This window comes from Nomascus leucogenys, chromosome 8, assembly GCF_006542625.1.
Source record: "Nomascus leucogenys isolate Asia chromosome 8, Asia_NLE_v1, whole genome shotgun sequence".
Classification (NCBI taxonomy): domain Eukaryota; kingdom Metazoa; phylum Chordata; class Mammalia; order Primates; family Hylobatidae; genus Nomascus; species Nomascus leucogenys.
In genome coordinates, this window is record NC_044388.1 from 89173505 (window position 1) to 89199810 (window position 26306).

At 41.7% G+C, this 26306-nt stretch overlaps 1 protein-coding gene across 5 annotated transcripts in view; it reads right to left on the reverse strand.

Moving 5' to 3' along the window:
- Nucleotides 1-286: 286 nt before the first annotated feature.
- FKBP15 (FKBP prolyl isomerase 15) overlaps nucleotides 287-26306 on the reverse strand; it is a 56534-nt gene continuing 30514 nt past the window's right edge. For 3 of the 5 annotated variants that reach the window (XM_030817645.1, XM_030817644.1, XM_030817642.1), the window contains 17 exons: nucleotides 25026-25133; nucleotides 22937-23039; nucleotides 22341-22447; nucleotides 20798-20912; nucleotides 19246-19355; nucleotides 18849-18956; nucleotides 18308-18402; nucleotides 17319-17421; nucleotides 13131-13302; nucleotides 11038-11174; nucleotides 9239-9394; nucleotides 8323-8475; nucleotides 6434-6559; nucleotides 5379-5486; nucleotides 4078-4799; nucleotides 3234-3330; nucleotides 287-922 (listed from right to left, as the gene is read on the reverse strand). In XM_030817645.1, coding sequence (XP_030673505.1) covers nucleotides 845-922; nucleotides 3234-3330; nucleotides 4078-4799; nucleotides 5379-5486; nucleotides 6434-6559; nucleotides 8323-8475; nucleotides 9239-9394; nucleotides 11038-11174; nucleotides 13131-13302; nucleotides 17319-17421; nucleotides 18308-18402; nucleotides 18849-18956; nucleotides 19246-19355; nucleotides 20798-20912; nucleotides 22341-22447; nucleotides 22937-23039; nucleotides 25026-25133 — 2598 coding nt within the window. In that variant the 3' untranslated portion in view covers nucleotides 287-844. The other 2 variants (XM_030817643.1, XM_030817641.1) reach the window with 2 other exon arrangements.

The following is a 26306-nucleotide window of genomic DNA, read 5'->3' on the forward strand; positions in this document are numbered from 1 at the left end:
TTCTCTGCATGGCTTCCTAGACTGCAGGACTAAGCCTGCAGGAGCAAGAGGATGACTGGACTGGTCCTCAGAGAACCATCATGCCCCAGGGATGGGCTAGGACTACAGTGGTGACTTTCTTTGAAAGCCTAAAAGTTCCAGGGTTAGGTACCAAAGGGAGTAAATATGCCACAACGTTTTGTGCACGTTAACTGACCCAGATCTGTAAGACTCCTACCCTTAGATTCCCAAAAAGGAGCACAGACAGCCCTTGGAACCAAACTCAATTTTTCTCCATGGGCTTGAGTCAAGTTTCATTATGGACATTTATTTTAGTTTTATTTTCAAAGTCATTGACCTCTTGTATCAGATTTAAGGCAGAGAAGAAGATACATGTCCCAGGACTACAGGCCAGGCTGTTAACTGCACCGAGATTTAGATGGTGTAATCTCCCTTGGTTCTACCAGGGAGACCTCAGCCCAGGTCTTGTTGCCAGGGCACAGTTGAGTGCTGGATTCAGGTAGAGGAGGGCTCCCAGGTCAGTCTGAGAGTTAAAGAAGAGATTAAAAAGTCTGGCAGAGGACAGGACTCTTACAGGTGACTGGCTGGAGGGGAACCTACCAGTCCTTCTTCCAACTTGCTGCTGAAAACCCAGTGTTTTTGAAGACAGGGTTATGATCCTCTTCACCAGGTCTGGCGGGGCTGGGGCTCAGAAGGTGGCCAACCCACCCTCTGAGCCCAAATATTGTTCCCAGAATGCTCACCTTGACCTCACCCTGTGGCTCGCCTAGACCCAGGGTTGGCTGTGCAAAATCATGCTTAGGGAAGGGTTGCAGAGAAACCTTTGCACCAGTTTCCTGGGTCTTCATCCCAGCCAGTCAATGTCATCGTCATCATCATCATCTCCAAAAAGGGGTGTTGGGGGCGGGCGTCCCTTCATGCTCTGATAAAAACAGGAAAGAGCAGTCAGTCCTCACTTGTGCCTGCACCACTGGACTTTCCACCTGTGAGTGGAAGCAATCCAACTTCTGTTCCCAGCTCTGGGTCGGAAAGGAGGTTGTACTGACAGGGCCAACTCTGAGGCCAGCAAACCTAGGCTTCCAGATAAAGCTGAGACCAGCAGGCAGAGAAGGGAGGCAATCTTTCAACAGAAACAAAAAGACGAACTTTGGCTAATCTCATCATTTATTTATGAAGCACATGTATTGATTTGACAGATTTCCTCTCATGCAGTAACTTACACATTTTGTGTGGAGAAAGAAGGGTCAAAGAGGAAACACTGGAGCAGGAGAAAGAAACAGAAGCAAAGCAGCCCTGAGAGAGTGAGAGGAAGTGGGAAGAAGGGAGGTTGGGAAGAAGACAACCACATATGGAAGAACACTGTTGTTGTGACCTAAGGTGGCCTAACTGGCTCTAGGTGTGATCCCATCATTTGAAAAAGAGTTGAATTTGAAGGCTTGGCCAACTGGAGAATCCTAAGAGGTGAAGAACACAGAGCCACAACCTCCCACACCTCTAGCCTGACTGGCACCACCCTTGCTCCTTCCAGCTGGGGTAGTGGGGGTGGAAGGGACTGATGGGCCATGAGAGACCCACTCTTTTCACAACTTGAGCTCCTGGCCTTTTGTCCTCTGGATTGGCAAGGGAACAGGACCTACCTGGCTAGCAGGGATTGATGCTAGAGACAGGCACGAACTGAATAGTCTCTACTAGGGCATTCTCTGCTCTGGTGAGCAACTGCCAACCAGAATCCATCTTCACAGGGCCAGGCAAAAGGGAAGGCAGCGTGATGTGTACACAAGTCTCTGGGCTAATCCCATGTCACTACCAATTAACCAGACCTCGTACTTCTCTCTAGACATCAATGAAGTGATCTCTAACTCTGACAGTATAGGATTTTCAAGTGTGGCTCACAGCTTCTGTTTCGTCCTGACTAAAGTTCTGGCTTTACATTTACTAGCTATATAAGCTTAGTTAAATTATTTAATCTTCCTGAGCCTCAGCCCTCTGATCTATAAAATGGGATAAAAGTACCTACCTCATTGGGATTGGTAGATTGAGAACATTTGTGAAGTCTTTTTCAGGGTACCCAAGAAATACATGTTAACTTGACAGTATTGGTACTAATACCAATAAGATACTCGCTAATTAAAAGCTTCCACCTATATTTAGGGCAGTCACTTAGAATATAGTCAATTGGGTTTTTTCCCCCTTTTATCCTTTTTTTTTTAGGGCCGAATTGGTATTCTGGATTCTCAAATGAAAATTCAACTCTTGGGAAGAAAGGCTAATGGAAGGAACTGGTACATTCCCCAAAGGAACACAAGCAAGAGGGAAGGGCTTTGGTACATACAAGCTGGAGCGTAGATCCATCACAGCTCTCTGCCCAAGGTTTTGGCAAAAGGCAAAATCCACTCTGGCTGATACATGAGGGGACAAAATTTGCCCCATTCACCCTCATATTTCTGTCCTTTGGATGGACTGAGCCTGAAGCCCACCTATGTTCTCCATATGCATTTCAGAGCAGTCAAAATGGCCTAGGGACAGCCAGAACAGTTGTAACCTGGCACACTGGGGAACAGCAGATGTGAGAACCAGGGTTCTAATTCAGTCCCTATCAGTGCCCTCCTCTCCTGGCCTTCACTCTTGTTCTCTGTTAAACGAAGCTATGCTATTGATACTGAACCCATTTTGTGCCCAGGGATATTGTGATGACAAAACAAGGCAGCAGGAAAGCAGGCTGAGTAAGTGGAAAATGCTCAGCAACAGGAAGTCTTTACAGGAGCCTGGGGATTAGTCCTAGCTTTGCCATTAACTCACTCTGTGGCTTTGGGTAAATCATCATTTTGAGCCTCAGGTTTTTTATCTATGAATAAGGAGGCCAGGCAAGATGATCTTCAAAGTCCTTTCCAATTCTAAAATATAAATAGTATCCTAGCAGATTTGGGGAAAACTAAGGCTTCAGCATTCCAGTGTGGGACTAAGCAGCTCAGCTTTCTTCCTCTGAGGGGACTAATTCCTGCATGGACAGAGACTATGATTCTTTCTCAAAAGTAAAGTGGTATGTGACTGTCCCCTACTCTGCTTACAGAGCTGCGCCCTCCCAGCCCAGCCCCAAGCCTGCTCCCACAGGGCCCTGCACACAGAGTCCAGGGAGTGGGCCACCAACAGGCTCCATTTCTCTTCTCAGAGCCAGTAGGGAAGAGCCCCCAGGTGGCTGTGTGAGGACTTGACAGTGCCTGGGATTTCCTTACCACCTCGTCTTCATCCTCCTCCTCAGGCTGTGCTTTGGGCCTCAGAGCTTTCAGAGTTGCCCCTTTAAACAGTTCATCCTCTTCATCCCCAGAGAGACTGAGGGAAAATCAAGTCATAGAAAATGTTATTGTTCCTGCTCCAGGTCACAGTACCCACCACCTACAAGGGTCGCCAGCCCTTGGGTAAGAATTCAACAGCGTTGGTGACTGCTCAGGAATTCCTCCGACCTCCGCTGCCACCATCTCTTCCCACACCCTACAGTGGCCTCCTAGTGCGGTTGGCCCCCTCCAGAACCTACAGCCAGAGTCATCTTTTCAATGTGACCTTCTCAGAATCCTTCCCTAGTCACCCTATCTAAAGTGGAACAACTCCTTTAGAATAGCACGCTGTTTCTTTTTTAAAAGGACTTATCATACTTTATAATATATAACCATGTATTTGTTTTCTCCACTTGACTGTCACTCCTTAAACTCAAGAACCAAACCTGCCTTGCCTACCACACCATCACAGGACCCGCCACACTATCACAGGGCCCACCACACTATCACAGGACCCGCCACACTATCACAGGGCCCACCACACTATCACAGGACCCGCCACACTATCACAGGGCCCACCACACTATCACAGGGCCCACCACACTATCACAGGACCCACCACACTATCACAGGGCCCACCACAGAGCCTTGTACTTCGTAGGTGTTGTTGAATTAATACATCAACTAATGAATGAAGACATGAGTAAATTAGTCTCTGAGGGATGAGTTGCCAGCCCTGGAAAAAACACAGACACTCACCACAGATAGCCACCCTGTCCCTGAAGCAGTGCTCAGAGGAACATACCTGGAATGCTGGGAATGATGGCTGGGTCTGAGGGCTGCTCCTGCAACTGTGGAACCTGTCTCTGTGCTTGACAGCTCCTCATGGGGACCAGTGGAGCTAGTGACATCATCTTTCTTGAGCTGTGGAGGCTGAGGCTCTCCTGGGCTTTCAGGCCCTAAGGCCAGTGGGTCCCCCTTCTCGGGGTCTGAAGTCAGGGACAGTCTTGTGGAGCTTTCTTGTAGCGGGCCATCTGGTGCTACTTCCCTGACACAGACCTTTCCTGGTGGGTTGTCGGGCTTAGCTGCCACTGGGCTGGCAGCAAGTGACTCCTCACACTCAGAGTCCACGGATACAGGGCCTGGGGGCTCAGGTGGAATTGAAGTCGGGGGCCCCAGAACTCTGTGGGATGGGATGCAAGACAGTTCGGGTGGAAGGGAACCATCTTTTATCTCTGAGAGTGTCTCCGCTTCTGAGTCCCCTTTCCTTCTGTGTACACCATCCTGGGAAGTGGTGAGGGCCTGAGGAGGCAACAGGACAGCTTCCTCAACCACCTGCTCTGAGGGCACCATGGGGGACTCTGGCCTCTCCCTATTCAGGGGTGCTTCAGGCTGCCCAGAACTGGCTGAGGCTGGCTGCTCCTGGGAAGGTCTCCGTGGCTGCTCTTCTGCTTTTTCTTCTTCTTCTTCACTGCTGCTCTCTTCCTTCTCTTGCTCCTGTTGGTTTAACAGCTGAAGAGTCACCATCTGTTCAAAAACCAAGGAGGAGATGGTCACTGAAAGGAACACAGTAGCCACTCCTAATTCTTATTAACACTACTGGTCATCTAGTTTAAATGACTTTGCTTCTTTCCTGTTAAAAGAGGCTGACCATATCTGTCAAGTCACTCCAGGCATCCTGATTACTAAGGAACGGTCCTGAATAATTTTCTTTTTTTTTTCTTTGGAGACAGGGTTTTGCTCTGTTATCCAGGCTGGAGTGCAGTCGGGCGCAATCATGGCTCACTGTAGTCTTGAACTCCTGGCTCAAGTGATTCTCCTGCCTCAGCCTCCCAAGTAGCTGGGACTACAGGCACACGCCACCATACCCGGCCAATGTTAAAATTTTAAATTTTAGTGGAGACAAAGTCTCATTATGTTGCCCAACCTGGGCTTGAGCTCCAGGCCTCAAGCAGTCCTCCCACCTTGGGCTCCCAAAGTGCTGGGATTACAAGCATAAGCCACTGTGCCAGCTCTGAACAATTTTTTATTCATGATCCCTTAGAAGGTACTTAAGCAACATAAATGCCCATTACGATGAAACAAACGACAGCTGGCTGGCTGTACCTTGATCGTATTCATGATGGTTCCCAGAATGGTCCTGCCATTGTAAGATTCCTCCAGCTCAAACTCTCTCCGTAAGGACTGGAACACCTGGTTCATGATCTTCTTGACCTGTGTGAACATCAAAACACATGCTGCCAAAATCAAGTCACTAAAGGATGCATTAATTCCAGAGAGGTGTATGGAAGGCCAAAATGAAGCCATCTTAGATCTCTACACTGGGATACTGCTGGTCATAAGCAGAGACACTGAAGGCTGTCACTGTGGAGAGGATGATATTAAATAATGAGCAGCACTTTGACAGAAGGGCTAGTCATGAGAGTTACCTATCAAGGGCAGGCAAGCTGTGGTCTGTGTGCCCAAGACTGCTTAAAGACCATTTCTTGATGTCCCCCTCCCACTGTGAGCACCACTAGGAGCTGCCATAGGCTCTAAGGGTCAGAAGCCAGTGGATGCTGGGCACACTCCCCAAGCCTCATTCCTCTTCTGTGGTTAGAGGCCCTTCCTATACCTGTCAAAACCTCAGAAAGATAGGGTTCTTTTGGGTTTGCCACTTAATATATAAGTATGTATTTGTTTGTTTTCCCCACTAGACTGTAAGCTCCTTAAACTCAAGAACCAAATTTGGGCCGGGCATGGTGGCTCATGCCTGTAATCCCAGCACTTTGGGAGGCCGAGGCAGGCAGATCACAAGGTCAAGAGATCGAGACCATCCTGGCCAACATGGTGAAACCCCGTCTCTACTAAAAATACAAAAATTAGCTGGGTGTGGTGGCACGTGCCTGTAGTCCCAGCTACTCAGGAGGCTGCGGCAGGAGAATCGCTTGAACCTGGGAGACAGAGGTTGCAGTGAGCCAAGATCGCGCCACTGCACTCTAGCCTGGTGACAAAGTGAGACTCCGTCTCAAACAAACACCAAATCTGGTTCATTTTAAAGTCACCAGACAAGTAAAACATCACTAAAGTTAGAAAAAGAGCAACTAACACAACATACTGGCCACGTTCTTTCTGAATGCTTGATATAAATGGCTTGCTTCTCCTTTGAAATACCAGCTCACCTTCTCTGAGGGGTCAGATGCAGCAGCTTCAACCCCAGACATCTGGGACTTGTTCTTCTCTAGTTCCTTGACGTGCTGTTCATTTTGCTTGGTGAGAGCTGTGATTTGGGCCTGGAGGGCTAAACACTGCAAAACAAACGGCCTGTGGCTGTGGCCTCAGGAACCTGGATTACCAGGTGAAGGTCAGAAAACCCAAGGGGAGGAGAACCACCCCAAACATCAAGTCTCTCTTTTTTTTTTTTGCATATAATAAAAGACAATTTTGTTTCAAATTCTTTTTTTTATTATTATACTTTGTTCTAGGGCACATGTGCACAATGTGTGGGTTTGATGCATAGGTATACATGTGCCATGTTGGTTTTCTGCACCCATCAACTCATCATTTACATTAGGTATTTCTCCTAATGCTATCCCTCCCCCAGTCCCTCACCCCTCGACAGGCCCTGGTGTGTGATGTTCCCCGCCCTGTGTCCAAGTGTTCTCATTGATCAATTCCCACCTATGAGTGAGAACATGCAGTGTTTGGTTTTCTGTCCTTGTGATAGTTTGCTGGGAATGATGGTTTCCAGCTTCATCCATGTCCCCGCAAAGGACATGAACTCATCCTTTTTTATGGCTGCATAGTATTCCATGGTGTATATGTGCCACATTTTCTTAATCCAGTCTATCATTGATGGACATTTGGGTTGGTTCCAAGTCTTTGCTTTTGTGAATAGTGCCACAATAAACATACATGTGCATGTGTCTTTATAGTAGCATGATTTATAATCCTTTGGGTATATAACCAGTAATGGGATTGCTGGGTCAAATGGTAATTCTAGTTCTAGATCCTTGAGGAATCGCCACACTGTCTTCCACAATGGTTGAACTAATTTACACTCCCACCAACAGTGTAAAAGTGTTCCTATTTCTCCACATCCTTTCCAGAATCTCTAAACATCAAGTCTTAACCTCACCTAGGTCTGCTGGTGTCCACTCCCTCAGCCCCCACCCAAGACCCTCTGCCTCAGAGAATTCTATCTCCTCATCATTCGATTTCAACTCAAAACTTCACTTTCTCTTTCCCAAGAAGGTTGCTTGCCTTGTTCCTAATCAGGTCAAAAATATAATGAAAGAAGAGCAGGAGGGTAGGTAATAACTAGTCATTTAGACATAAACATTCAGCATTAACAGCAACTCATTCGTCTGCAAGATTGCATCCAAGATCTCTAGGCCAAAAGTTTTCAACTGGACACTTTAAGGAAAGAAACTGACCTCGAATATGGACTTTCATACCATGACCCTAAGCCATGTCCCATCTCTTTCTTTTTCAGGCCTGATGATCCCACCACACCCCAGTCTCCATCCTATCTCAATGCCTTTGCCCAGGATGTTCTGCCTCCTTTGCTGCCTCACCAAAGCTATTTGTCCTTCTTGGCTCTGCTCAAATGTCACCGCCTTTGGGAAACCTTCCCAGCTGTCCTGAGTACTTCCTCTTCTGGGCCCCATAGCACTTAACGCCTATCTTTGTTTCTTTGTCTCCCTTTCTTGACTGTGAGATACATGAGGGAAGGGTTCCTTGTATGCACTTCCTTTAACACACTGGATGGAATACAACTGACTCTCAATAAATATTTGCTTAATAAATGAATGATCCAATAATAATGGAAAACATGTTCCAGAACGCTAGCGCTGTTTTCTCTTTTTCCAGGTCACTGACCTATCACCCCAAATAAGTATGTGAAAGATAACTGACAAGCTAAACAAGTGTGGTTTTGTCTTCTAGCTATTAATAACTTTTAGGCCCAGAAGGATTGACAGGACTCAAACAGCCTGCTTGCCTCAAATTAACTGGGCTGCCTCAAATTAACTGGGCTGCCTAAACTGTCTGACTCAAGAAAAATATGTACCTTTTCCTGAAGTTGGACCAGCTTCTGCTGGTAGGCGTCTCTCTGCGCGCACACCTCCTGGTATTGCTGCAGGTGCTCATCCTTGGCGGAGGCCAGCAAGTGTTCACATTTTGCTTCCCACTGGGTCTGTAGCTCAGCCTGTACTAAAGACAGCTGCCAAGAGAAAGTAATGACCATATCATCCTTGGGGGTGGGGGAGTGAGATTCCGTTGCACCTAGGGAAACCCATCTTTCAAAAGACTCTCATTACTTTTAAAGTAAATCACTTCTTAAGATGTCATTGGTTGTCAGGACTCCAAAAGGTACTCCAAGCAGACAAAAGTGTGCCTATCTAGATAGGTCCCTGGAGGGCAGGGCCATGTGATCATTGCTTTTCAGGGTCTGAACCCTAAACTTTATAGGTTCAGAAACTTTTTTTCACCAAAATTCCCAGAGGTGGTCAAACTGAGGGCACCAATGCACTCTATATGTATGCATATAAATTTTAAACTTACAATGAGAAAGATTGCTGTTGCACGAACTAGAGATCCAGCTGTGTCCTGCCACTATCCCTGGTTCCCTTCCTGATGACCTAAATCAATCCCTTCTTTTCAAGGATGATAACGTGCCTGAAGGATGGTGTCCGACAGTTGATGGCTGTGGCCTTATCATGTTTGGAATCTTTTTGTAAGGAAAATATTTTTCATTTTTACTTATGTAATTAAATATTAACTAAGCTTTAAAAAAGAAAGAAGATTCTCCATTTGATTCCTGGCTCTCCTGCACATATCTGGATTACTTTTTCTACCTTTCTCCAAAGTGAGAGTATCAGCTATGAGAAATGTCATCCTAAAGGGTAAGGAAGAAACCAGAAGCATTTCTCTCTGAGTCCTTCACACCTTCCCTCTATTTCCAAAGTGCTTCAGTTTCCCATTACCTGCTCTGCAGCTGCTTGGTCTGTGGACACTCGAGTCTTTTTCAAGAGCTGTCGAAGTTTGTCCAATTCCTCCTGGTATGACTTGCGAATTTCATCTATCTCCTCCTCGGCCTGAGAACGCTCTTGAGCTGACTTCTTTTTCCTTTCTGAGAGGTTCTTAGGAACAAGAGAACCATCATCAGCTCTAGCTTGTTAACACAGAATAAAAAGGGATGATGGCGGTGGCAGTTAATTACCTTGTGGGATCCTTACTCCATTTCTGAAAACTTCATTTTTTAGTTTAATTTTCCACATTCTTGGCTACTGGGTGAGGAAAATGGTGACAGGAGAAGGAAAACAAGAAGAGCTGTATCTACCCCTCTATTAAGAGCTAGGGAACATCCTAACTTTAATAAGGGTACAGGAAATCAGACATTCTCATACCCTGATAGTAATATGGATAGAATGGATATACTCTTTTTGGATAGTAATCCTGTGAAAAGTCTTTAAAAACATATGTATCCAGAAATTCCACAAATTGTAATTAAGGATTCAGTAAGTCACAGTCATAAAGAGTGTGTTACAAGGATGGTCACTGTAGTAGTATCTATAGTAACGACAAACTGAAAACGCCAAGAGGTTAGAAGGAATTAGTTAAAAATAAATAAATAAAATGGAAAAAATCCTAGAAAAAAACGCGATTGCAGACCAAGATTTACCCTCTTAAAAGGCACTGGGCCAAAACAGCTTTACCTAATGAGATTTACTGAAGCCTCGGGAGCAGTTTATTATTTTCATATTTAAATTATTCCAGAACAGACAAAAAGACAGAAATGTTCTCACTTTGTTCACTTAGTATTTCTTGATATCAAAATTTTAATCAACAAAAGATACTACAAATAAAGTTAAAAGACAGCAAGCTAGAAAAATATTTACAACATCTATGACTGACAGAGGATCGATACCCTTAAAAGGGTTTACAAATCAAACTAATAATAGGAAAAAGGATAAAGGACACTAAAGAGAGAATTTACATAAGAAATACAAATAGGTATTAAATATATGAAAGCTTTACTACTAATAAAAATACACATTAAAACAAGATAACATATTTCACCTGTCAGACTAATGAAGATTAGAAAAAGTGATATATGTAGAGTGGGGAAGAATGTGACAAATGAGCTCACTCACATAGTGCTGAAAGTGTAAGCACTACTATTTGAGGATAATCTGGTAATATTTATAAAAATTCAAATATGTAGCCTTCCCTTTGATCCCATGATTCTTACTCATGCAATCCATCATGCAGGAATGCTCAAACAAATGTGCAAAAACAGTTATATGAGAATGTCCATAGGAGCAATGCTTAAAATAATGAAAATATAAAAACATAAATATTCATCGATAGGCAAATAACTAAACAAATTATGGTACAGCCTCACAGTAGGCCACTATGCAGCAGTTAAATACGAGTGAGAAAGATCTCCTTCTTATGTAGTACAAGTCCACGATATTTTCCTAAAAAACATTCAACGTGATACCATTATTGTAAAAAAAGTTCTCAGTATACATACATGTATGTGTGTGAGAGTGTGAATGTATGTTTTCTACATACAGAAAACAATCTGGAAGGATTATACACTTTAGAATTGTCACCTCCAGTGTATGAGATTAGAGCGGGGAAAATTTTTTTTTAAATTTTACACTTTTCTATATTATTTGTATTTGTTACAATAAGCACATACTATTGTAATTTGTAAAAGGAAAATAAAAATGTTTATTAAACAGCTAATTCTGGCCAACTGGGTTGTGGAGCTTACCTTTTCCAAGGACTCCTTCTCAACTCGAAGGTCAGTCAGTTCCTCCTCCAGGGATGTCACCTTGAGTTCCAGTTGTTTCCGGCTCTGCTTTTCACTTTTGAATTTGGACTGTGATTGCTCAGAGGTTTCTTGGAGCTCTGGGATACAGGAGCAGAGAGACTTTGCTACAGAACCAGAGCTGTAATGGGCTATGTGTTATCCCAGCAGTTCTTTTTTCAAATTATTTTTTGGAGACAGAGTCTTGCTCCATCACTCAGGCTGGAGTGCAGTGGTGTGATCATAGCTCACTATAGCCTCCATTTCCTTTGCTCAAGCAATCCTCCTGCCTCAGCCTCCCAGAGTGCTAGGATTAAAGGCATGAGCCCCTGCGTCTGGCCCCAGTGGCTCTTTCAAAGCCGCGTGCTTTGATTTCCCAGTCCTACCACACGAGCAGCCTCTGCTCACTTCTTTCAACATCACCTCACTGACCAGCAATAAGATTTGTCAAGCCGTCAGCTGACTCCCTCATCAACCCATATTTGTCCCATAGAAAGCGATCTCTGTGTGTACATGTCACCTTCTCCACATACAAAATGGAAAAGAAATGTTCCCAGCAGTCAGAAATGACCTTTGAAACAGATAACTCCCACAATCCCATTTTGGCCACCGTCTTAACATAATGGACCAATCATTGTTTAGTATTAGTCCAGGTTCTTTCTCACTGCTTGAGTAAGATAGTCTCAACTTTCTTGGTAGCTGGGACATTCTACCAAGAATTTGCTTTCAAAGCATCCCTTCTCAAATAAAGCTCTTTGAAATAAATAAAATTTGTTTGGGAAACTTTTGAGACTCTTATGGCTCTTGAGGTAATTGTCATAAGGCACCACAAAAGCAGAAATGAGGCATCTGAACAACATTCAAATCTAAGACTGTCTAACACATTTGCCTCATGTGGGCCCAGTCATGCTCTAAAAGGGAAGAGATGGGCTGGGAGCAATGGTCCATGCCTGTTAATCCCAACATTTTGGGAGAACAGGGCAGAAAGATGGCTTGAGGTCAAGAGTTCACAACCAGCCTGGTCAATATAGTGAGACTTGTGTCTCTACAAAATATAAAAAATTTTTTAAAAAATAAAAGGGAAGGGATGTGTCTTCAAGGTAGCACCTTACCAATTGACATCATTGTTTTTTAGTTCTCTATTAGGCAAATGAACTTTGCTTCCACCCAACTCTGCTGCTGCTCCAGCTATGCCTTGCCCACTAGTCCCATCTCTGCCTTCCATATTTGTTTCCATATACCAAGGTAGAATAATCAACCGGCTGGTCTTCATAAATCTTCTATCTAATCACCATGTCTTGCCAGGCACTGAACTAACACTAATATGGAGGAGAGGACTTTACAAAGATGAGCAAAACACCATGCTTATCAAACTGTGATAAGGGTTATAATAACGCACTATGAGATAAAGGATTTTTTTTTTAAGAGATCAAATGGTCTAGAGAAAACTAGAAAAGATTCTGAAAGAGGCAGATTTTGAAGAGGACTGAAAGCGAATATTAGTAATGGTGGACATGTCAAGTCCAGAGAATAGCATGGATAAGAAGCAAGACAAGAACTACAGGATGAGCTGAAGAGCAGCCAGCAGGCTTGCTGGTATGGTCAGGGCCAGGATGAACTGGACAATATAATGGGAGACAAGCCAAGCAGGATGGGCCTCGAGTGTCAGGCTGAAGAGCTGCAATCCATCTTCTAAGAAAGAAGAAACCACACCAGGAAGCAACTCTTTTTTAAACTTCCACTGAGTCATGAGTTAGAACAACACATCAACTCTTCCAGGCATTTGAAGCCAATCATAAGTACCAAAGATTTTGAAGCCAACGCCTCCCCAGAGAAAAGGGAACTGTGGCACTGATCAATTCCACATGAATAGTCAGTTCTTTTGCTGTTCCTTCTGTAAAACAATCATGTAGGTTTTAAACTAGTCTCCTTTAATTTTTGGTGCAATCCTTCAGAAACTTCATGAGCATCATGCCAAAAAGATTGAGAGGAAGAAAACAGCTTAATTCCTTGAGTTTAAATGGCAACAATCCCAGCATCCCCCACCTAGCACATACCTGAGAGCTTTGCCTGCACTTTGGTGAGCTGGCCCCTGAGAAGATCTGTCTCCTTCAGGCTTTCTGTCAGCTGCATCTGCAGCTCTGTTTCCTTTTTTTGGTGAGCAGTCATTTTCAGCTGCAGATGAGAGACCTGTGCGGTGGCCGCTGCTAACTCCTCTGTCACCTTGGCCTGAATAATAACAAAGTATGATGTCACTTTAAACATAGGTGTTCTCCATGCAGGTGATGAACCAACCTCACATAACTCTATGTAGACTGAACTAGTAAACAGGGAGTTATGGCTGCCTTCAACCTGCATTAAACCAAATTCAAATTATGGGGGTGGACCATCTCTCCTATACAATTATATTACTGCTACTATTACGACTCCTATACTATTATACCTATACTAGTATACTTAAAATTTTTTTTTTTTAGAGATGGGGTCTCCCTCAGTCATCCAGTCTAGAGTGCAATGACACGATCATAGCTCACTGTAGCCTCGAACTCCTGGGCTCAAGCAATCCTCCCACCTCAGCCTCTGGAGTAGCTGGGACCACAGGTGCAAGCTACTATGCCTGTCTCTATTATACCTTACATGCATTTTTACAGTTGTCTATTTCCTTATTATCATTTGTCTCTTCTTATTGTGTTCCCTGTACCCACTTGTTTTAAATATATTTATTCCTTGCCTTATTCCAAAGTCTTTATCGGTTTTATAGATTGCATTTAAAATCTGATATTTTGACTCTCCTAAAAAAAGAAAATAAAGGCCGGGCGCAGTGGCTCGCGCCTGTAATCCCAGCACTTTGGGAGGTCGAAGCGGGCGGATCACGAGGTCAGGAGTTCGAGACCAGCCTGGCCAACATGGTGAAACTCGGTCTCTACTAAAAATACAAAAATTAGCCAGGCATGGTGGCTGGCGCCTGTAATCCCAGCTATTCAGAGGCTGAGGCAGGAGAATACTTGAACCCGGGAGGCAGAGGTTGCAGTGAGCTGAGATCATGCCACTGCACTCCTGCCCGGGCAACAGAGCAAGACTCCGTCTCAAAAAAAAACAAAAAACAAAAAAAGCAAGAAAATAAAATTGTATATAAAATAAAAATAACATGCCACTGCTCTGCCTATGGGGTAACCATTCTTTCATTCCTTTACTTAATAAACTTGCTTTCACTTTAAAAAATAAATAGATAAAAATAAATAGGCTATAAATGAGTATCTGAGAGTATATGTAACCTTTAGACTAAGCTTTAAGATACTTATTTTGCTATTCAGTAGCCTTAGGTTTTCACCTGCTAAATACAGATGACAATGAAATCTAGAACTTCCAGATATAGGAGTGGCTTTCATCTACTCATTGTCCTGCTTCAAATGGCCTAATGAAAACAAAACTAACTCAGAGTTCAGAGAGCTTTGCATCTATTCATAGCCCAGAGAGTTCACTAATAACAGAACATGCACCTCTCTCACAAGGACTTGCAGCAGCTAAAACACTGGAAGGGACAAATTCCAAAGGTGTGCCAATGAAATGGAGGGTCACTCTCTTGCTAAAGGTTAAGCAGAGTGGAAAATCACCCAAAAGCTCTTTTCATCTCATGTCCTTAGCTAGAAAGGCCTCTCAGAAGCATAAAAATTACTGCTGTCCCCCAAATGCACGTGTACACAGAAAATAAGGGAATGGATAAAATATTAATAATCATTATTTTTGAGTGGAAGGACTTATATTTTATGTTTGCTTATCTGTATTTCTAAATTTTCCAGACTGAACAGATGCAACTTTTATGATCAGAAAAAAATGTGTGTGCATGTGTGTGTGTGTATATGTATAGGTGTATTTATAATTTTTTTTTAAGGTCAGGGTATAATCAAGTGAGAAGGGAAAACACAAAAAAATCTACACAGTGGATGGGATGGCTCCCTGGTTCCTACCCTGGATCAAATTCTACTGCTGACATGGAGAGTGAGAAAAAGCAAGCAATGACAGGAAGAACCAACAGTTCAGAAAAACAGTGAAAAAAAGCATGCAAGGTAAAAGCAGGAAAATAGTACTCAAGAGAGATAATAATATGACACAGGAAAAGGAATATAGCTGAATGGAAGTGGGGTCCTATGCAGGTCTTTTACCCTTTCATTCTCTGAGCCTGTTTGTCCCTGTAAAATAAAAAGGTTAAACTAAGAAGGCTCTAATAGCTCTTCCAGTTTTAGCCATTATTCCATGATTTTTTGTGGTACTATTATATCACAGTGAAAAATAATTTCATTTACCAAATATTCATTGAGCCCTTAACCATACCTTTCTGAGCTGTGTCTGAAGGCAGAAAATCGCCTTCAGGGACGAAAGGACCTTGCCCATCTCCCTTTAAAAGGAGAGATCACCAGGAAAACTGTTAAGTGAGAAGTGGATCAAAAGAAAAAGAGGGGAGAGTCAAGGCTTAAAAAGTTTCACTGAAATAAAGATGATCAAGTAAAACATGTGGTACTTGGCATCCCAGTCATATGCATCAAGAGATTCCCTCAAAAATTTGTGTGAAGCACGGTATCTATAACACAGTGGGTTGTGGCAGATATTAGCTGTGATTACTATTGTTGTTATTATTACTTCTACTGTTTTGCTATTATAAATAGAGCACCTACTGGGCTCAGTGCATGATATCAGACATCTCTGGGGTTTATCAACATGAAAACATTTGGGTAGATTACTGAGCTAATTCAGGGGCTGGCAAACTATGACCTATAAGCCAAACTGACCTATTATTTTTGTAAATAAAGTTTTATTGGAACACATACACACACAAAACAGTGCTTCTCAACATGAGACTCACATGCTGAACTTCTTAAAAATGCTGCCCCTCCAGAGATTATGACAAAAGAAATCACTGACAAGAGCAGTAATTCCTACACCTGGAATCTACAGGATCTTTTTAAAAGTTCAGATTCAGGCCCCAGCTAGATATACTAAATCAGAATCTCTGGAGGTTCAGGGTTTAAGAATATCTAGTTTTAATCAAGCACCCCAAGTGAGTCTGAGGCAGCCAGTGTTTGCGGACCACTGATCTGGAACAAGTTACAGTAATCATTTCAGCCCTGAATAGTAACAGTGAGGCCAAATAATATATTTAGATGCCCCTTATAGGCCTAAAGAAAAAACAAACAAGCAAACAAAAGGAGTAAAGGAAAGGAAGAGAAGAAATAAAAGTAGACGAAGGAGAAATAGTAAAAAGTGCATTTAGTGGGTGGGGAGTGGTTAAGTGACTTCAGTACTACCTAATGATAACAATGTCACAGGCTGCTGATCTTGATCTAGGCATTAGGAGTCAGTCACATAAATAAGAAATGGTGTAAAGTAATGGGAACAGAACAGGGTCAGGATTGGACAGGGCTGTGCAGGACAAGGCACTGCTTATCTGAGAATAAGAGGTCAAACATCACTTGCCTGGGTTCTACAGCTAAGAGAAGACAAAGATTAGCATAAGACATAGTAAGGAATCCTTATTACCAGAATGTGAGAAAGTGAGTAAACTCCACAAGTTACGAGTGTGTTCAATCTAACTTTTCATGTTTTCAAGGAAAACACAAATACAAAATATAAACGATTTCTAAACCTCTGAGAAGAAAGACAGCAGATGAAAAAGTCAGGATCTCCTAGCTGATGAGTGGTAGCCTAAACAAGAAGGAATCCATTCAGGATAAAGAACGTCACTGGAGCAAGGGGAGAAGCCAGCTTCAGAATCAGCAGATCCTAACCCAAGACTTACTACTTACTGCTACTGCAGGAACAGGTCAAAATTCCTGGTTTTGAAAGGATTGAAGTCAAACAGTAGTACTTTAAAATGCTTTGGCAGACACAGATGAAGGAGCAAACAATCTTAAATTCCACTAAAAAGAACTGACACATCTGTTACCTGGCATAACGGAAATTTTCTGTTGATTTTGTCAACAGAATAAATTTAGTTTCTAATAAGCTGTGTAATTCTTACCTAATCAAATTACTAAGATCAGTGATTATTTTTGAGTCACCTTACTGCGAAGCATATTATAAAACAGAAATGTAGATGATGGATACATGAAAACCTGCTGGGAGATATCTAGTTTTTTTGCAGTGATGGCAAAAATTCTGTTGGAAAGCTGACTGGTGAGTATGTACATGGGACCATTCCTCAGCTCTACCCATCCTGACCTGGGCTTTTCTCTCCCCAGTTGCTTTACCTTCTCTTGTTCAGCATGCAATACTCTTGCCTGTGTGTTTTCTGTGGCTGTCTGAAGTGAGTTGTTCCTCTTCTCCATCATCAGGTTACTCTGCTCAACATACCTGTGAAAGAATTAGGAAAAAAGAAAACATTTATCAAGCACTGAGTGTATGGCAGGCACAACTCGGTGCCCATTCTGTCCTCACAACATTGCTGCTCTATACCTTCATCAAAAGCAATCAATCTGAAAGCATTTTCTTTTTCTTAGATCTGAAGTAGTGAGATCTAAGGAAATCAGGTTGGAAGCAGGAACCCGGGCCAGCGGTGAACTACCCTGAATAATGGAGAGGACAACAATGTGAAGGGTGTGTGATAATGGGAATGAGTAGGAAAGAGACAGGAGTAAAGAGGCTAAAAGAAAGAGGGAAGAAGAGAAAGCCACTCCCCCAGCTCTGTCATGTGGGAGACAAGAGACAGTGGAGAAGAGTAATATGGGAGAACGATTTTTTTTAAGTGAAATGCTGTGTTGTGATGTGTTCCACTCATCCTCCCCACCCACCCCTCCAAATCTTCAGAAGTATCTACAAAAAGTACAAAATCCTTAGGTTTTATATGGGAATCCGTGAAGTTTTGGCCGAGTTCTGATGGATAAAATAGGGTTAGCCCACACAGAAGAGAGAAGAGTTGATACCAGAGTTCTGTAAGTAATAATACCAGTTTTAAAGATAAAGAAACTAGGGTCAGCAGGAATAAATAACATGCCCAGAGCCACAAAATGAATGAGGGTCAGGGCAGGAATCAAACACAGGTCTGCCCTACATCACAGCCTACTGAGCTCCTTCTACTGCAATGCCTTTCAGAAAACAGGCAATAATTCACATGACAGGCAGGAAACAGAAATGGCAGGAATACATATGTACTGCCCTAAACACATACGTGTACTTAAGCTGGGCATATACACAATAAACCCTTTTGTCCATCCTAGCCAGGCCCCGTACCTGTCATTACCTCTGATTTCGTTCAATTAGTTCACTAATCTTGTCATTCTGTTCTTCTATCCGATTGCTCTTTTCAAGGATCTCTTGCTTCAATCTTTCATTTTCCTAAATTCAAAATATATGATGTACAATTTAAGTGTCTTGGGAGAAAAGTGCCAGATAGAAGAGAATCAACTTGAACTGACAGGTGACATTGTTAACATATTTTGAGACAAAACACTACAACTTATGTCCACATGTATGTTAAAACAACACATCAGATTATATCTGATGGATACAAATCACTAGGTTCAATGGATTGAGTGAATAAATGGCTAAAAAAAGAAGTGAAATTCTGAAGTATGGTCAAAAAAGCAATGTTTCCTTCAGAATATATAGTGATAAGTCACTTGGACAGAATTAAGGCATAATGGATTTTCTAGAATTGTCTAACCAAGTGTAGCATTTATCACAGGCTATTTCTGGGGTGGAGGTGTTAAAGAGTAGTAGCTCTGAGAAGAGAGGATGGGTAAGACCTTCAGCCTGAGTGGTCTGTTCTTAATCACCCTCACCTGAATGATTCGCTGGATGTTGCTCATAATCATGCTTGTTTCCATTGTAACTGACATGCTAGGAACAAGCATGGAATTGCCGGCACTATGTTTCTGTAACTCTTCAACCTACAAATGGGATACCAGAAAGACCTTGTGAGAAATTATAAAATGAAGAAATACAATTTACCCAAGATTTGACCCTGTTGTTAAGGGGGTTAATGAGTTCCTGGGACCTAACTGTAAGTTAGAGTTTTCTCCTACTAACTGGATCCCAATATAATTATAACTATCCTTGTAGGGAAATAACCTCTCACTACCACCAATACAGGAAACCAAAGAAGAGTTTACCTATAGCTCTGGCTGCTCCCTGTTTACATCCCCACTTTCAACATCACCCCAACCCTGACTCAGTCACCTTAGTCATGAGATGATCCATTTTATCAGCCACTTTGCTGACTGCCATTCGAATTTCAGTGTTATGTTGCCGGGCTTCAGTCATGAGAAATGAAGCCATATCACCTGATCCTAAACAGATATAAGCCAAAAAGAAACTTATGACACTGGAGCAGAGGAAACTGTATGAAGAAAAGCCAGTAGCTCTTCCAGTAAAGAAAGAAATTAATACTTCTATACACTAGGAAATGCTATAGGTGACTTCATCCTGTCAGGAGAAGATACATGGGAGAGAGTAGAGGCAAAAGGGCTTCAAAGTAAACAATAACTAAGCCGTGTTCCTGCAAAATGCATCAAGGGCTACATCTGGTCCAAGGGCACAAATATGCCCACTTTGCACTGCCACAGCACTGGCAGGTCAGATTGCTTTCCCGTTCATCCAACTGTATGCCAAGCATTGTACCAGGTACCAGGAATACAGCAGTAAACAAAACACGGCTTCTGCCCTTGGTGAGCTCTCAGTCTGGCTCGGAGACTGACATGTAAACAAATCATTACAAGAGAGTGTATTAAGTGCAAAACAATGGACCATATACTAGGTATAAAAGTAGCACAGAGAAAAGCACGATTAACTCTTTGGTGACACACATACACAGTTGTGTTTGTGGGAAGAGAGGAAAGAGGGACAGAGAATAGTCAGGGAAGGCTTCACAGAGGGAGATGACAGTTTTGATGGATGAAAAAGCATATCCCAGATGGAGAAGGGCGGAGCTTCCAGATAAAAGCTGCATCCAGGAAATCCTGACCAGTCCAGAACCACAAATTATGTTGCAGGACATACTGGCTTCTTCCTACCACTGTCCTAATAACAAAGCTGATTACTAAACAGAAGACTAATAGCAGAACAAGGCAGGATTCCATCATAGCAGTTTACACTTTATCTTGGTTTGATTTTTTTACATTAGATACTCACATTTGTACATGCATATAAAATATCTGAAAAGTTACCCAAGTAAACTGTTAACAACTGTTTCCCAAGGTCAGGGGGCTTATGGAGGGGAAGGACAGTAACTTTTCACTTTACACCCTTTTGTACTGCTTGACTTTTTTATAAAAGTCTCTTATTTTCATAATTTAAAAATGTTAACAGAGTAGCTTTCATTAGAGTTACTAAACACCTGTAGTATTCAACTTTCTCCCAATTTCCTCCAATGTTTTGCTCTTTTACTATTTTCTCTAAACTCTAGCTACTCTAACAGAGGAATTAAAAGGGCCAGGGGAGAAAATCCAAGGAACAAAACACAGAATGTGGACACAAGGAAACATTGGGGGATGATGGAAATGTTCTAAAATAGGACTGTAGTGATGAATGCACAACTCTGCAAATTTACTAAAAAACTTTTGAATTGTATATTTGAATGAATGTATGGAATATATATTACATCTCAACAAAGCTGTTAAAAAAGAGAAGAAACAATGAGTAGAGAGCTGTTGGCGTCAAAATGAAAGAGGAGCAAGAAGAGGGAAAGCACAGCAAGAGCAGAAGATGAGAAACTGAGGGAATTACTCCCTACCTTGGAAATGGGGAGGCTGAGAGAGCGGTGCTGGGTACAAAGGCCGAACGGGCTGCAGCTGGGAGGTGACGGCAGATGCCTGGGGATAAGCGTAGGCTTGCATACCTGCATAGGGCTGAGAAACTGACAAGTTACCACTGGTTGATAAAACATTCATGTCTTTCTTTTTTGTTCACATTTTTCTTTGGTGGAATAAAGTAGATGAGCTGGGAGGAGACTCAAACTTACTGAAGCTAGAGATGGGTGAGATCTGGTTTTGGCAGTGGGTAAGGACCGCAGCAGGAGAGTTATCTATGTATCCCAGGGGAAATCAGTCACTAAAATCCTAACCAGAAACTGAAGAAAGTGTATCTTAGGTCACTACCCAGTCATCTGGTGAGATGATTTAATTAAGCAGGGATTCACTCCCCACTATCAGGTCTATTGTCTAAGAAGTTTTTAGATTAATAAACTCTGCTTAGCTTCCACTGAGTTCAAAGAAGAAGTGCTCACTGAGATTCCAAACCAAATCTGCCAATTTCCAAGGATGCCTCTCCCCTGCTAGATTCTGAAGCTAATCCGCGAGACCAAGAGCTCTCATGTTCCTTTGAGCCTCGGTCACCTCAACTGTAAGAGGAAGATAATAATATCACTTCATAGGGCTGTTGTGTGGACTAAATGAAGTGAGATAGGTAAAGTTCTGAAAAGCTAGTAAGTTACAGGCCTGATAGAGAGTAAGCGCTCAATAAACAGCAGCTTTTATTTTAATGAGGATGGTAATTCTTCCTTGAAATAAAGAAGTCTAGCTCATTTCCAGGGATAGATACAACTACTCATCCACTTAAAAAAATTCTTAGTCTACAGGATAGTAATTCTCCATGGAGGAGAGGAGGGATGGGGAGAAAAAAGGCAACAGTGGGACTTTTTCCAGTTTCGAGACTCCCCACGTTAATGAGGCATAGCCTGTCCACCATCACTCCCACACCTCCATTAAGCATCACCAAGGAGTGAGCAGCTGTTATCAGTGACAATATGCCTTATCCACCAAGTGTGCTGAGGCAGAAGAAAGGGTCTGCTACCCCTGGCAAACAGGTTGCTGCCATTGTCTTCTGTGATAACAGGAAAAAAGCCTTCTTTAAGAAAAGTTTACTAGATAGCAGAGTCCAGCTACATTTTCCACATGGTTCCACTTTTAAACCATACCATTCTGCTGAATATACTGCAGAATGTTAGCCTGCCAACTTTTAGTAGAAAAGAATACAGAAGAACGTGAATATACACGCTTCAACTGGATATGTGTGAAAAGAAAAGGAAACAAACATTGATTGGACCTTTACTACGTTGTACTAGGGGCTCTACTTGTTCTTCCATTTAATCTTTATGACACTGGAACGTAGGTAATCCTTTGCCTGGTTTAGAGATGAGAAAGTGGTAACCAAGGAAGGGAAAAAAATTACAAACTCTGGGGAACTGCTACTGTATGAAATGTACAGGAAGAAGAAAAGAGACTGACTAGAACCACGGCGAATTACAGGATATAATTAATACGGTTATAAAACGTTACCTGAAAGGATTGGGCATTTCCAGACAGAGTTGAGTGGGAATCAAGAGATGAAACTTGCATTAAGGCAGCAGAAGGTGCCTGGAGCCCAGAAACAGATGGCTGAGGTGCTAAGATAAAGGGAGACATTTTCATTGTTATCCACCCTTGCTTCTTGGTGTCAGTCTAGACTAGCACCTTACATACCATCATGCTTCAGACTCAACTATTTTCCTTGCCTAGTCTCCCTACACTCAGCTCTACTGCAATCTCAGGAATGAGCCAGTGGAAGGAAACTGGGTGCTCTCATGTGCTTCTGACTCAGCCCTAGGATCCCATCTGACAGGAAGTGCAGAACACACCCAGGGAGATGTCTCAATAGCTGAGTGGAGATTTCCAAAACTGACAGTGCAACACAGCAGAAGTCACAACCAGCAGCCGGATCCATCTCTGGGTGTGAAAATGCCTTACCCAGGGACAAACTGACAAGTGTCACACTCTTACATTTACACTTTAGTCCTCAGTACTGAAACAATGCAGCCTAACAGTTTAAGGAACAGTGACGATAATTTTCGTGCTGACCCAGTTCAAGGCCGCAGAGCCTCAGAGAGGTTCCTTACCCTGTGAGGTCATCTGTGGTAACGCTGGATGGGCTGGCTGAAGAGAGGGCTGGATGGACGGAGTCACCACAGGCTGCCCACCTCCTCGCAGAGCATTCACATCCTGAAACAGGAACGAGCGTTTGGGTTACTCTGTATGGGGTCCCTCATTGAAGACTGAGGCTGTCTGCCCTAAACCTGCTTCCAACACAGGATTTCTAGGCAAAGAAGAGGAAGGAAAGGCAAGCGGAAGGCCAAGAGTTGAGGGTGTGGGTTGTGGAGAAAAAGCACTCTGCTATGCAATAAAGTAAGAGTCCTTCTCCCCGTAATCATATTAAATAAGTAAATATAGGTAATTTACACAAATATTCTAAGAGGTTGATGTTCTATTGTCTGAAGCAGCTAAACTAACCACTCTTCAGAATATATCATTTTCCAAACCAGTAACTACCTTAAGACAAATCTAATCTATTCCCACAAAAAAAGTGGTCTTTTGCAAGAAATAATCCAGCCTCTTCGCTTCTTACAAATCATCCCCATGGGCCTCAAGGTACTCAATGAAAATCAGATAACGTAGCATTCACTGCACCTGATTAACATGCTGTTTTTGGACAATATAGTTTTAGGATGTTTTTCCAACATTCTTTCTTTTCATAAAACCAAAGCTTTTCATAAAATCAAAGCTATAACTCTAAACAAAGTTATTCTACATCCTCCTGCTTCATATAAGAAACAGAAAATCTTGAGGCATAATATATAGTGACTGTAATCTGCTATGCTATAGTTCAAAGACCAAAGTTTCAGACATTCTTTTACTTTAGAACTTCACCTTGTCCCCTTATATTCTCTTCTAGAAAAACATCCCAGTTTTAGATTTCTACAGCTCTTAACCAACCTAAATGTCTAACAACAGAGTGAAAGGAATTATAATAAAATGATATAATAGAACACTGGGTTTCCTTTAAACCACTTTATTTACTTAAATCATTTATGTTAACGTAAATGTTTATGATATAACATTAGGTTTAAAAATCACGTTACAAAGCAATATATAAAGATGAATGCCCTTTTTATTCAATATGTTTCTTTTCTATAATTTTAAATTATTCTAAAATGAATATGTAGCATATAAAATTTTTAATAAAAATATTCTTATTTACACTGCATTTCCAGACCAGAAAAAAATTAATCCTATAACAATAGGCCTCAGAAATCCTATCTTCCTTTAAGATGTTAAATCTACATAGAGCTTTTCCAAGGAGAAATAAAATAAAAATGTAAAATATAAAGTATATTCCAGAAAAAATTTTTTCAAGACCATCACCCTTTCCTTGTTTTCTATCAAAGTAAAAGAATACTAAAAATCAATCTAAGTTATATATTTCACTTCAATTGAGAAAGGACGATTATATTCAATAAAGAACTAACCACTAGAAAAGAATTAAGTTAAAATTAAGTTACTTCATAGCATACACCAAATTCCAAATGGATTAAAAATTTAGATCTAATTATAAAATATTGATAAATATCTTTAAAAATACATGTGATATTTATAATCTGAAAGTGGAGAGGCTTTCTAACCATAATGTCAAAAGCAAATAACAAAGGGAGAAAATTGACAGATTTGAATTCGATAAAATTATTGAACTTCTAAATAGAAAACAAACACAAGAATACCACATACAAAGTCAAAAGGCATACTAGTTGGAGCTTTAGTGATAGGCAACATCAGTGAGAAGACCAACATTTCCCAAAGGAATCTAAACATTCGCTCAATAAATATGAATTGAACACCTGCTATGGATTGGGCATCATGCTGCCCAGAGAGTGATCTTTAGTAACAACAGAGATTCTAGTAAAGAAGGCTAAATTAACTACTGAAAACTGCCCAGTTCTTGTACAAGATCTACAAAATTGCTTCCATCTCTCAGGGAAGTACTAATCACAGTAGAAACACATGTACCAATACCAATCTGTATCATTTTGCATATTAGCCCTCTAAATAATGATTCTGCCTTAGAGGCAGAAAAAACAATCACTCCAACCAAATGAAAAGAAAGATGATGGCAACATCTGTACTATTCATTCTAATACAGCCAGGGGGACATACTTCGATTTCTGAATCATTGGAATCCAGCTGTGGTGGAAGGATGGGCAGCATGGGCTGGCCCATTTTAGCCATCCGAGAGATCAACTTGGCTTTGACTGCATCGGGACTCTAAAAAGAGAGGAAAGTCACAAAAATCACTGTGATCAAGGCTCATCACCTTCAGGCAGCTCTATCCCTTTGGCTCTTGTATCAAATCCTTCAACAAATCCCCCTACCATATCTATTTAAAAACATTTCCTCTAGAAAATGAGAAAGATTTCTTGCATAGAAGTATAGATGGATCACAATTAATAGCAGTAAAAATAATTCCCTGTATCTTTGGAATGGACAAAGTGGTTTCACATATATTGCCTCATTTCAATCAAGTCTCCCCAGCAGGCATAATTAGTCTCATTTTACAGATGAAAAACTAAGGTAGAGATGTTAAGAGAGGGAAGCATTTTAGGTGACAGTACCCTCACTCAAAAGCCTGAAGCAATTCGATAGATACTCAGAAGAGATCTGTGGAGAAAAGGAAACAGGAGCTCTGTGTTTTAACTTCAGATTCATTTAACTAAGACTTGGCATTAACTACCCACTAGACCCTGTGTTAGAAGCTTCCATTAACTGATCCAAAATTTCAGAATGGCAAGTAAGTACAGCTGAAGGTGCACAACATGAGCTATTGGGTGTAGAAGGAAATGACCATAACCTCCATTTTTATTATTATTACTTTTTTTTTTTTTTGAGATGGGGTCTCTATCACCCAGGTTGGAGTGCAGTGGCGTGATCTCGGCTCACTGTAACTTCCATTTCCCAGAATTAAGAGGTCTTCCCCGCCCAGCCTCCCAGGTAGCTGGGACCATAGGCGCTAATTTTTTGTATTTTTGGTCGAGAAAGGGCTTAGCCATGTTGCCCAGGCTGCATTTTTATTATTTTTAAGCTATCAATGTAAGACATTGAGTTTGCTTACAGGGATTGGTGGTACTTTATGTACATAATTTGTCAATAAACATATACTGGGAGTGTGTGCTTATTTTTTCTTGATTGATGATGTATCCAAAAAAAGTTGGATACATCAGGAAAGGACTAGTTATATAAACCATATGCACCAATGGAATATTGTGATATGCAGATTAAAATGAGGAAGCTCTCTATACACCAACATGAAAAGATTCTGATATATATATATATATATATATATATATATATAGTTATATGGAAAAGGCAAGGTGCATTACATACAGAGTATGCTACTTTGTGTGTGTGAAAGGAAGGAGGAATAAAATATACATTTCTACT